Source organism: Lactuca serriola, chromosome 7 (assembly GCF_051521515.1).
Source record: "Lactuca serriola cultivar US96UC23 chromosome 7, Lser_US96UC23_V15, whole genome shotgun sequence".
NCBI lineage: Eukaryota > Viridiplantae > Streptophyta > Magnoliopsida > Asterales > Asteraceae > Lactuca > Lactuca serriola.
In genome coordinates, this window is record NC_136414.1 from 150,604,198 (window position 1) to 150,617,676 (window position 13,479).

The 13,479-nt window shown below is 39.4% G+C and overlaps 1 protein-coding gene across 1 annotated transcript; it reads right to left on the minus strand.

Annotated features, from left to right (window-relative positions):
• Window positions 1–5,315: 5,315 nt before the first annotated feature.
• LOC145061639 (CHUP1-like protein) lies at window positions 5,316–7,337 on the minus strand. The gene is made up of 5 exons (XM_079009173.1): window positions 6,523–7,337; window positions 6,093–6,409; window positions 5,888–5,999; window positions 5,608–5,739; window positions 5,316–5,532 (listed from the first exon to the last, which is right to left on the minus strand). The coding sequence occupies exons 1-5, from the start codon at window positions 7,090–7,092 to the stop codon at window positions 5,452–5,454; spliced, it is 1,212 nt and encodes a 403-aa protein (XP_078865299.1). The 5' UTR covers window positions 7,093–7,337; the 3' UTR covers window positions 5,316–5,451.
• Window positions 7,338–13,479: the final 6,142 nt, after the last annotated feature.

Below are 13,479 nucleotides of genomic sequence, written 5' to 3' on the forward strand. Positions count from 1 at the left end.
GTATTGTCCCAAAATACACAAGCATGGGACCTTCTGGACCTCTAAGGTCCTAATACAGGGTTATAGTTGTTTGGGTAACAAGGTACTAATCCATCTAATCACCAAATGGGTTCCATAAACCCTAAATCCATACACACATCAACATAACAGAAGAAAATCCGAAATATTACCTGAATAACGCACTCTCTATGTCCCCAAACCGCAGAACTCGAATCCCTTGCTGTTCCTTTAGCCAAAACTCTTCTCCTCCTTGCACAACAATTTCTTCAAGGCCCTAATATCCTTCAATCTTGCTCTAGATGCCCACAGCCGTTTAGGGTTCTTCTCAGTCGACTAAAGACGGACAATGACGGCCTATAAGTGCCTCTTATACGTCCCAAACCTGAACGGTTAGGGTTTTCGCCAAACAGCGCAGACTCGCCGAGTCCATATCTGGACTCGTCGAGTCCAGTCGCGACCCGCGACCCGGTCTGCGATCCTACTCGGCGAGTCTAGGCTCCAACTCGCCGAATCCCCTCTTAAAATACCCCCAAAATCATAATTATATTAATATTGGGAATTCCGGGCTGTTACAGTAAGCACTCCCCCACTAGGGTCTCGCATAGTCACCAGCTGTCTCTCGCAGTCAATGACCGCTCCAAACTTACTCAACCAGTCCATGCCCACGATGACACAGACATCTCCCATAGCGATAGGAACTAGGTCTATAGGAAAACCAACACCAAAAATCTCGAGCACACATCCTCGAATCACGTCGGTGGCATATACCGCTTTCTCATCAGCTATGGAAACTCTCAGAGGTCGACTCATCACCTCTCGCTTAATACCAAGGTGCTGACTAAAAGCCAGAGATACAAAAGACCGACTCGCACCCGAGTCAAATAATACCAAGGCAGGTACAGAATTCACAAGAAAAGTACCTACGCATATCATAAAATAAGCACAACATCTCAGCATAAAAATAAATATACGAAAGAATACATACCAGCCACGACATCGGGCGACGCACGGACCTCCTCCGCAGTCAACTAAAAAGCTCTCCCACGAGCCCTCAGGGCCTCGACCTTCACTGGTCGAGTCTCAGTAGCCCTAGCAGCAGGTGCAGATCCCTGGAGAAGCTGAGGACACTCGGCCTTCCGATGGCCGGTCTGGTTGCAATGGAAGCAAACCATAAATCCCTTGGGGCAATCCCTAGCGATGTGCCCCTCCTTGACACATTTGTAGCAAGCACCTGATCGACAGACCCCCTCATGACCCTTGCCGCACTTTCCGCAAGTGCGGCCCTTCTGACCTTCTGTCCTCGAATCGGCGGACTTGGTCCGCTTGGCTGCCAGCTGGGACTGAGCCGGCCGCCGATCCACCCGCTGAGACTCGGCCTCCTCCCTGGCCTGAGTCTCCAGCTCGATCTCCCTCTTCCGGGCATTTTCCTGGAGCTCAGCAAAGGTCTGGTATGACGAGTTCGATACGAACTCCCGAATGTCCCTCTTCAGTACACCCAAATATCGACTCATTAGAGCCTGCTCAGGGCAGAACATCGCCCTCTCATGAAACTTCCGGGTGATCACAGTAACTGAATCATAACCCTGCTTGAGGGTCAAGAACTCCTGAACCAACTGTTCCCTCTCCACCGGGGGAACATACTCGTCTCTGAACATAGTAGTAAATCTCTCCCAAGTCATGGCTGAAATCTCCACAAGAGTGAAGTTCGCCATCACGAACTTCCACCAATCCTTTGCTCCCAGGCGGAGCTGGTTCAAAGCGAATCGTACCTTCAGATGCTCCGGACATGAACATGTGTAGAAGCATCCCTCAATGTCAGCAATCCGTCTCATCACAGCGATCAGATCCTGCGTCCCATTAAACTCGGGTGGCTTCGTGTTGCTGAACTCTCGGAATAGCAACGACTCACCTCCTTGTGGTCTGGCAGCAGCCACAGCTGCGGTAGCTGCAGCGGCTGCGGCCTCAGTCACCGCGGCGTACCGCTCATCAAAAGTCTCCAACAGCGTGGTCTTGATAGACCCAAACATCTCTGGAATCTCGGCCCGGATTGCCGCAACCACCTCATCGTGGATCATCTGACGAATCTCCTCGTCACTCACACCGCTCGTCTTAGGTCTGTGGCATGTCCCAACCATGATGCCTCTGAAATACAACATAAAAATATCAGAGACCCAATCAAGCATACTCGCACTCGATAACGCAACCCTACTCGACCTCCGATACCCAAAGGATTCTTACTTGGACTGCCCACTGATCCGGTGTCTTCAGTAGTACAAGCCCTATACTACTGACTACATCGCATCAGCGTTCACCCCAAGTCCTCCTCCTTGGACCCCGGATCACGAGTACTCTATCCTTGCTATGCCCTGATTACCTACTCGCTCTCAAAGCATCTCATAGCAGCAGATTTCCCCTAGACTAAGGCATCACAAATCAGGCCACTCTAGTCCTAATATGAATACCTAGTCTACTCTAGCATGCATAACATATCGCAACACATCTTATAACACATATTGTAAGGGTATTTTGGGGGTTTTACCGTTCGGGCGCTGGCTGACCGTACACACTGCTTCTCCTTTGGTTATTACGAAATCTCTTATAAAACTTTTATGCCTTTATTAATTGAAAAATTCCTCAAATCCTCGGTTTGAGTTCAGTTACGCCCGAAGGTGCATCCGAATCCCTCAAACCAAGGCTCTGATACCAACTTGTAACAACGTAAATTTTCAAAACAATTTTTCATTTTTCAAACAACATAAACCATCATTTAATATTCTGAAATCACATGTGTAACCACTGTCATTGTAACAAAATACATCCCATGATCATAAAACAGTTCCTTCGTCAGTGTGTACAAATCACGTCGGCGCCTTGCCACGGTCCTCGCTAGTACCTGAAACACATAACCAACAACTGTAAGCATAAATACTTAGTGAGTTCCCCAAAATACTACTTACGCGCATACGCCTTTCCAGGCCCTGACCTTCCGGTCCATGTGTCTCAGGGGACTTCCGTCCCGACTCGGTAAACCTTCCGGTCCTACCTTACGGTCCTCATCACAATGCCTTCCGGCCCATAACATATATGCCTTCCGGCCCATATCAAGCATAGCATACATAGCACATATAAACGATTAACTTATCATATACGATGCATACAACTCATAACATACCCGACCTTCCGGTCACACAATAAAACCCTTCCGGGTATAGTATAGTGAGAAAACTCACCTCGTGGGAAGTCTAGAATCTCACGTGCTCCCTATCTCCGAATCCCAAACGAAGACTCAACCTCGCCTAATCATAACGAATATCATTTTAATTTATATAGACTTCCACCACTAGACTTTACCCCTTATTAACATTCCTCAGAGGGGTAAAAGACCATTTTACCCTCCCTTGACTCAAGGTCCACAAGTTGACCAAAACCCTAAAAGTCAGCAAAAGTCAACATCTTCAGTACGCGGGGCGTACAGACTGATGTATGCGGGGCGTACATCGCCAACTCAATAGTCGGGGTCTCCACCCAGTACGCTGCACGTACTGGGAGTTACGCCCAACGTAATAGTCAGATCTATACACACTTTATTTCTGGTCTTAATCGGTTAAGTCACTACTTCAACTTCTAGATCCGGCCTTATTTAAGCATCCTTACTCATAAAGTCGGAACCTTTAAGCCTTGGCATGGCTGTAAAGGCTCTTACACTCCTTAACACCTTTCCATTTCAACTCAAGGATCTAGATCTCATGCATGGCTAATCATTCACGTCCAAGATTACATTTTTATGGATCTACAACTCAAATGGACCAGAAATATGATGGATCTAAGCTAATGGAGACCACTTGCTCATAAAGTCTCCACCTTTGGGACCAAAACCCTAGAAAATGGTCCATAAAGCATACCACAAGATCTACAAGTCAAGATCCGAACTTTTTACCTTAGAAAGAAGCTCCAACCTTTGCTAAGCCCGGATCTACACTTGAACACCAGCTTCTAGCCTTCACAATGGACTCTTCTTCTCCTTTGCTACCTTGAAATGACACCACCAAGCTTAGAACACTCACAAAAGGGCTAGGAACGAAGGGACACTCTCTTAGGGGTTCTTTCTGAGGGATGGTGACTGAGGAGTCAAGCCATCTCATTCCTTTTATAGCAAACCACCAGAATTAGGGTTTTTGGGTCTGGACCAGTTACGCCCAGCGTAACCTTGGGTACGCCCAGCGTACCCGAGGGGGGATGCGTATAAATAAAGCGCGCGAGTACGCACAGCATACTCCTTGTACGCCCAGCGTACTCGCCCAACATAAAAGCCCTAAAATGACAACAATTGAAGATGAAGGGCTAAATAAAAGGGTACCTGGATTTCGGGCTGTTACAAATGGAGTGTCCGTAACACCATCCTTATTTTTTATTTTTATTTTTTTTTGTGTGGCAGTTTTTTTTTTTTTTGGAAACGGCAAATATATTAAAAAGGGGAGAGCCTCACCTAGCAAGTAACTAGAAGAGGATCCCAAAAACAAACATACAAGAGTACAGATTTTACACACCAGTAAATGGGGACACTAACCATTCATCCCAATTACAAATTGATTTCCTACCCCTGTGCTTACACCAATAAAAAAAACCATAGTTTTAATACAACCGGTCGCCTGGATCAATGAAACTCCATCGTTATTAAACACACGTTTGTTCCTGAACCTTCATATGCACCATAGCATTCTGTAGCATATGATTGAAAGCCGTTTCCTTTTCTTGGGACAGTTGCCCCATGCAGAAATAGACTAAAGTAGATCTCCCATAGTCTGTAATGAGCAATGATCGAGTGTAACACCGCACCAGCTCATAATGTTCTCCCGGATTCTAGATGCAAACGGACAATCAACAAGAACATGGTCAACATTCTCCTGTTGTCCAATACATGAGCTACACAATAGAGAATTGACCATAATACCCCTCGACACCAACTCAACAGCAACAGGTATTATGCGCTGCACTGCCTTCCAGATAAAACACAAAACCTTAATGGGAACTACTTTGTACCAGTTAATTGTCAGGTGGCCACTGACCGAGCTGGGGTGTTTATCTAAGATTTTCCGAACCGAACTAAATCTTAATGAGTTACCAATGTCATGGGATCTTCAATCTCGATAGAATAACTTAGCCACTCAAACTTGTAAAGCAGTGTTTTTTTAATTTGAATTTTGTATGTACTTATATAAATTATATAAATGTACACAAGATATTCTGGAATTTATTTATATATGATGCTACAATATATCAAAAATGGATTTAAATTAGTAGTTGGTGATGAAGAATTGGATAAAAAGGTGTAATATTTTAATATTCTTTTCATTTATATTGTCAAAACAAGATCTCTGGTTGAGCATATTTGATCATTTCAACCACACACATATAATTAAATTACACAATTAATGCATCCATCTTTAACTCCTACTTATTGTAGATGCTGCTTCCGATCTCCTTAAGTTCTTCAAACGCATTCATCGTCTCTGTGTCAAACCCTCCTGCAAACTGGACATATAATCCCCTTTTGTTACTAACACCATTTACCCATAATCTAAATATTTACCACAAGCTTTCTTTTACCTGATGAACCCGGAAAGCAAATCGAACACCTTGAATTAAAAGGTCTCCCTCGCGTGAAGCTTCGTTGCTTTTTAATTCTTTAGCTATCCTTCTCATACATTCTCTTGCCAGTTTCAGTGAACTTAGTTTTATCTGTAACGAATATAAAGAATCTTTAACGTGAAGATTTGTAGTTAATCATCATACCAATAAAGTGGCTTTTGTTAATTAAGTAGTGGTTAAATGTTCTTATCATTAAAAGCTTTGCTTGGTAGTAAAGCTGAGAGTGGTTTCCACCTACCTGACCTACAACTCCGGTGTCCATCAGCCACTGCCATGGAATCTGAAGCTCCTTGTACCTTTTACTTGTACTTTCTCTTGTTCTTTCCAGTCCACTAATGCTCGACTCAACTCTGAAAGGACAAAATATAATCGAGTTTTATACAATTAAAGGATATTTAATACATTAATGGTGATCTATATATATTATACTGCTACATACTTGCCTGTCTTCCAGTGCTTGAATCTTCCTTAGCGATTGAATCAAAGGCTGTTTTGGAATGCTTTTGAATGCTAAAACTTCGGATTCAAGATTCTTGAGGTCTCGGTAACTGCAAGCAGCTTCACGTAAAGCATCGGCTTTTCTTTCCGGCCATTGAGGGAAGTGCTTTAGTACAGCCCTTTCATCGACAAGACACGATAGTTCGCCATCTAGCCACTTCACAAATGCCTCTACATCTGAAATCTCAGTAAATGCTGCACTTTGTACTTCTCGTATCAAAAAGTTAAGCAATTGGCCGTATTTCTCGACATCGGATTTTATCTGACATGAGATTTTTGTCGTCAGAAGTGGTCAGAACTTGTTTAAAAAGGAGTAGTTTTGTCGGTATTTTGAGAAAAGAAGTACAAGTATCTTCGGAGTGATGAGATACTTACAGATGTAAGATAAGTAGACCGGTTCTCGATTTCTCCGATCATGTCTCGAGAAGTAACTGGGAGGAACCCTGTGGCACCATTTTTGTTCTCTTTCTGGGTGTCTCTTTTCATTAGTGATCGATAGAATTCCATAACTGCTGGCACACGTCTTACAGCTCTTGATCCAACCGGAGACGAAGGTAGAGGTGGCGGTGGTGGCGGTGGTGCGATTACTCGTTTTTGCAGCGACTGTGGTGGAGAAGGTGGTGGTTTTGGTAGAATCGCATTTGCTTCTGTATGGTTTGAAGTTGGTTTCTTTAATGGTGCCTCTGGTACTGCAACTTGAAGCTTGGTTTTTTGTGTTGGTTCGTCTATAACCTTGCCGCAATCCATCGAACTCTGTAATTTCTTCCATAGCATCGATTTCCTCTCTAAATCATGTGCTTTTAGTGTGTTGATTTGTGCCTTAAGACGACCCATTTCTTGTTTTAGTTCATGATTCTCTTTCTCCATAGAATCGATCTTCACAAACGAAGCTTCGAGTTCTCTCTTCAGAAAGGTGATGATGGAGCCATCCTCACCGGACGGCATTTTCCGATGACGGTGGCAGTGGAGAGACAGTGAAGGAAATGGTTGGGGATCCCAAGTGTTACCAAGTATTATTATTGGCTTCTAAAATAAGGCAAAGGGGGTTCTCACCTACAACTATGAAGGTTTGGTTTGACTAAATTGCCCCTATCCTGTGTTGAACAGCAGACATGAGGCATGGGTCTTTTCGGCAATTCCAGAAGCTAATAATTACGTTTCTACTTATTATACAAAACGGAAGATTTGCTAAATTGCTCCGAATACGAGGAGTATAGCATGTTAAAGAGAAAATAACAAAAATAACCATTTATATTAATTGTATTATAAAAATAGCCAAAAAATATCGAAATTACAAAAATAGCCACCTATTTCGCAGATGAGAAGGTCCCATCTGCGAAATGGGCTTCTCATCTGCGAAAGTACAAGTACCTAAAGCATAGTTGTGCTTTAGGTACTTGTACTTTCGTAGATGAGAATTTTTTTTTTCAATATTTTTTCTGTATAAATAGGGTTAATTTCGCAGATGGAATAGGTCCATCTGCGAAATCCTCTCAGTCTATCTGTGAAATGGTGTATTTTTTTGTATTTTTTTTTTAAAGTTTGACTATGAAATGAATTGGTTTGACTATTCCATCTTAAAAAAAAATACAAAAAAATACACCATTTCGCAGTCAAACTTAAAAAATACATTTCATAGTCAAACTTAAAAAATACATTTCGCAGTATTTTTTTGTAGTCAAACCAATTCATTTCATAGTCAAACTTAAAAAAAAAAATACAAAAAAATACACCATTTCGCAGATAGACTGAGAGGATTTCACAGATGGACCTATTCCATCTGCGAAATTAACCCTATTTATACAGAAAAAATATTAAAAAAAAAAAAAATTCTCATCTGCGAAAGTACAAGTACCTAAAGCACAACTGTGCTTTAGGTACTTGTACTTTCGCAGATGAGAAGCCCATTTCGCAGATGGGACCTTCTCATCTGCGAAATGGGTGGCCATTTTTGTAATTTCGATTTTTTTTGGCTATTTTTGTAATGCAATTAGTGTAAATGGCTATTTTTGTCATTTTCTCCATGTTAAGTAATTAAACATAATTTTTATTCATACACAACAAATGATGCTTTAAAATTTGTATTGTACAACTATATAATGCATTAATTGTTGTGTATGGCAAAAACTTATTGTGTACAAATCAATTCTTATGCATAAAAATTGAACTCCCTATATTATTATTATACAAAATTGCAAAAATGGTCCTTGTGTTTGTCAAAAATCTGTGATTTTGGTCCAAAAAAGTTTTGTGGTGCATCAGTGGTCCAATTTCGGATACCTTGTATGCTTTTGGTCCCTAAGGTTCACATTATCTTGTGGTTTTGGTCCATACCCTACCTGAAAAGACGAATATGCCCTTAAATTATTATTTTTTATTTTTTTAAACTATTTTATTATTATTCTAATTAAAAATAAATAAAAAATAAAAACTCTACCCACCCACCCCTCTTATCCCTTCCCTTCTACCTTTATCTACTGTAAAAAAAACCACGGTGCATTCCAAGACCAAAGAATCTTCCGACAACCAGAAATCGACCCCTCAAAATCCACCACCGTCGGACCCATTTTTAGGCACTATCACCTGTCATACCATCGTCATTTTCAAACCACCACTATCGAACCCTTCTGGTTTCTTCCCTTCGTCTTCTCCAGCACTTGTACCAGTAGAAGAATGAGACAAAGAGGTGGAGAAAACCTTAGGCTTTCCTTTCATCGATAAAGATATCTGCTTGTCGGAATCCAAATGTGTACCATTCTCAGTCCAGATCGAAGACCCTAATCATTGAAAGGGAGTGGTGGCGATTGAAAACCCTAATCGTTGGGTGTAGGGTTTAATTTCTGGGTTTGGGCACCCTTTGCATTGATTTGGGCACCGAGTATGATTTATTGGCACTTGGTTTAGATCTGGGCAATAAAGGGAACTACTAATTGTGGTTTTCAGCTTAGTTAATGGTTTTCGGTGAGACAGGAGGAGAGAGAGGACAATAGGGATGGGGTGGGTGCCGACAGATAATGGTGTCAAACGATGGTGTGGTGGTTGCTAGCTAACTTTTCCCGGATTAATGAATGAGAGATGGGGTAAGGGTGAGAGAAACGAAGGTGGTTAGCGGGCATATGGTGATAGTTGGCAGTGGATGGTAGTGGGGAACGGTGGTGGTAACCGGTGGTGATGGTGGCAGACGGTGGTAGCAGTCGGTGGTGGTAATCGATGGGTGGTCATTTTCGTCCATTGTAAGCCATGTTTCAGTGAGTGGTCATAAGATATAGGAGAATGAGAACCAGAGAACAGTAGAGGGGATACGATCATGCTTGTTCATCAACTCCGATTTGGGTGGCAAATCTGAATGAAGGATTTTGTTAAACCAAGAACATAACACACATAGACATACATACATTTTTTTTTCTTGATTCAAATCTGATTTTAGCTCCGATTCTGGTGACCCAATCGAGTGAATCGATTTTTGCTCTGATTTCAGCTTCAATTTGATTCAGTGAAAATCATCTACTTCTTTGAATTCATTAACCAACCTTGAAATAAACTACATAGATGAAATTGACTTTACAGAAATCAATTTGATTCGGTGCCTCCAGATCTTCACTTTGTCGATTTTTCTTTTTGATTGGTTTTGATTTAGCCCCTTTTTTGTCTGATCGTTGGTCATTTTGGACGAAGACGGTGTGGTGGTTGATTGTAATCTTGGTGGTGGTTGTGAGTGTAGGATGAATGATGATATTTTAAAGTAAATTATATTTTTCTTTTTTTTATAATATAATGAATAATAAATTAATTAAAAGAAAAAGGAAAAAGAAAATCAGGAGGATATAATAGTCTTTTCAAGCAGATAGAGACCAAAATCACTGAAAAGATCCAAAATTAAACCATTCATGCACCACTAAAACTTTTTGGACTAAAAACACATAATTTTGATAAACATAAGGACCATTTTTGCAATTTTGTCTTTGTTAAACTCGTAAACTAGGCATAACCAGAGATTTCTTTTTTAAATTTGAAGATTCATAAGATTTATCATATTCTTTTACACCTTGTTAAGCAATAACCTAAAAAGTAGGAAAAGCGGGGATGATTTTACAGTGATTATGACATTTTATTTTATTAGAAAAAGGAGCACACCAACTCGACTCGTACAACCTACCCAACCCCTAAATAAGCCGCTAAATTTATTGGCTTATATTTAACTTTCAATCGTATTCTTGACATTTTGATGTGGGTTAATCTTATAAAATATCTTATATATTTATTTTTCTGCCTGTCAAACATTAGTTTTAGTTTTTCTTAAAAAACCTGTGTTTTTTCAGTTTCTTATAAAAGCCTTGAACATTTTATTTTTTTCCGTGAAAACCTTCTATATTTTAGTCGTTTTCAAGAAAAAAAAACCAACTTTTTAGATTTCTTGAAAAAATCTCATATTATACAAGTTTTTAAAAAAAAAATAAATTATTAAAAAAGCGAAATAAAAAATAAAAAATACAAGGTTTTTTTAAGAAAAGAAAATTTTAATTTAATCAGGAAACACAATATATAAAAACATTTTGATTTTGAAGATACTTTTAAACAAAATTTCTTTTTTGTTTCTTGTGGTTTGTGGAAAAGGTTTGATATAAAAACACATGAAAGTTTTATATTTGGTTTTAAATGACCATTCAACTTTTTTTTTTTTTTTGATCCGTTAGATCATTAAATTCAAATTTTACCTATCTAAAGTACTATTTTTCTTAAAATTAGCAGGTTTTCCGGTTGTATTGATGATGTGTACATTGACTTTGGTAGTCAAAGGTTTCCGTAGCCATTTGAACCAAACATTACAGAGAGAAATCAAATACATGATGATTTTAGAAACCACCATTGAAGTCGAGTTCTTGCCTGAATCATTTAACTTCTTGCTCCAATTTTTGTTAGCTAGGAGATTGTTCATCCATGGATTTTCAAAATCATTCATTGATTCATCTGAAAGCAGTGTCATTGATTCGTATTTTTTTGGAGTTGAAGGCGTACATGTCAAGCTCCTTGAGACTATATGCATAACAAAGAAGACAAGTAGATTTATCATCCGTTTTCCAACCTACAAAGCTCAATTTCTTTCTTCTTCCCATTGATTGCTTCACACCTTCCCTCTATTTTCCACATACTGCTCGTTTTTCATTGTTCACATGCACAGTCAAAACACGAACTAACAAAGGAAGAAGCAATTAAATACTCAAGAATCAGAAATTGATTTAATACAAAAGGATCTTAATCCTTGAAGAAAATGATGAAAACAAACATATAAGCAAGTGGGTCCATCGGAAGCTGATCAATTTGAGCCTATTCACCTTCCATCACCATGTTAGAGAGAGAAAATAGGCCCAAATTCTGAATTCCATCTGAAAGGGGTTCCATTGATTCATATTTTTGGAGTTTGGTCCTCAATTTATCAATCTCTTCTTCTAACGAGCTGATCTTTTCCTTGTCAACCTGTAATTCTTCAGCATAACATGCGATTTTAGAGTTTGATCGATTATATTCAAGTTACATTTGAATATGACTTGAAATCTAATGTTGAAGTTTCATATCCTTTGTTTCCAAAATAATAAAAAAAAATTGGAATCTCTAATAAGCAATGAGATGATCTGTAACCAGGAGACATGATGACAGAAGGTGGTTTAGAAAACACATCGAAGTTGCTTGGGTTTTGGGATTGTAGGTCTGATGGGTGGTTCCTCCTCGACTCTACTTTGGCTTTAGTGTAGGTCCGGTGAACATTATGTAGAATTCTTCGACATGAGATACAAGTTTTGTTTTGGTCTTTTTTGGCAATAGATTTCAACTTTCTTGGAGAATGATATTTTAGACAGGAAATCTTTGACTATTATAGTCAATGTACACATCAACAATTAAATCGGGAAACCCACTAATTTTAAGAAAAATGATATTTTAGACAAGTAAAATTCGAGTTTAATGGTCTAACGGATCTGAAAAGAAAGTTGAATGGTCATTTAAAACCAAACGTAAAACTTTCATGTGTATTTATATCAATAATCTTTGTCGAAATTCACAATATTAGTCCTACTATTGATTTTGCTACATTCCAGTCCTAGTGGTTTGTGTTACTTGCATTGTGGTCCCAGACTAACATGTAAGTGATATTATACCTTATTTGGCTTATGTGATTAGTATGGTAACCAGGTTTTTGAGTAATTCGGGAAAAGCGCATTGGGAAGTAGTCAAGTGGATTATACGATATTTGAAGGGAATGACTAATATTTGTCTGGTTTTTGGTGTTAACACGGGAAATAATGACGTCGTTGGTTTTGCAGACTCAGACCCATGGTGGTGATCTAGTGAAGATAATATCACTTACATGTTATATCTTTACTTTATTCGGATGCATTATAAGTTGGAAGTCAATGTTACAAACCATTGTTTCCTTGTCTATAATTGAAGTGGAGTATATTTCAACAACCGAAGTATTAAAGGAGTGCGAATTTTTACACGGTCTCGTTCAAAGTCTTGGGTTGAAGGTGGAGAAGCTTATGTTATTTTATGATAGTCAAAGTGTGTGACAACCCGAAATTTACTATCATGTACAGTCAAACACTTCATTGAAAGTCAAGCTCATTCCTGCTATCATTTAGCACAAATTGGAGACTGTTTGAGCATTCTGAGCCTTGTACACTTAAGGAATAAGTATTAGAAAGTACCTGCTAGAACCACAGTGTAGCAAATCAGACCATAACCCACTTAAAATGAGTTCACGGCCACAAGACCATGAGTTTACGGCCGTAAACTCATGTGGCCGTAAGCTCAAGATTATATACAAGATCCTTAGCCATTTATATCATTCTTTCCATTCCTTGGCTGATTTTACTTCGAATCCTCTCAACTATCATCCCGATCTTCAACTTAAATCTTCAAAACTAGTAACTATTCTTACTTGATTAGCTGATACATCTCTTAATCTAGCATTTTCTCATGATTTCATCCATGAAAATCATGTTTTCATAGATCTTCAAGAAACACCAAGAACACACACTAGTGTTCTTGGCCAAAACCGACCATTTCAAGCCCCTATATCGTAAGTACTCTTTCTCTAGCTTGTTATGTACTAAATTAAACATGTTTAGGTCTTAGAACCATCAAGATTTGAGGGTTGGATGAGAGTTTAAGACTAAGGATCTCTCAAGGCCGTAAACTCCCTTTTATGGTGCAAAGTTGCCCTAATTTCCTTCCTTATGCTTAGAACTTGGATTAGAACCCTCCACCAATGAACTAGGGACATTAAGCTTCAATTTGGTGCATCATACCATGAATTTATGCCCGTAAACTCATGGA

Coding starts and splice junctions, on each gene's coding strand:
- LOC145061639 (XM_079009173.1), bottom strand. CDS start 7,092: ATGCCGTCCGGTGAGGATGGCTCCATCATCACCTTTCTGAAGAGAGAA. Junction 6,000..6,092: donor ATTCAAGCACTGGAAGACAG/GCAAGTATGTAG, acceptor TTGTCCTTTCAG/AGTTGAGTCGAGCATTAGTG. Junction 5,740..5,887: donor ACACCGGAGTTGTAGGTCAG/GTAGGTGGAAAC, acceptor TATTCGTTACAG/ATAAAACTAAGTTCACTGAA.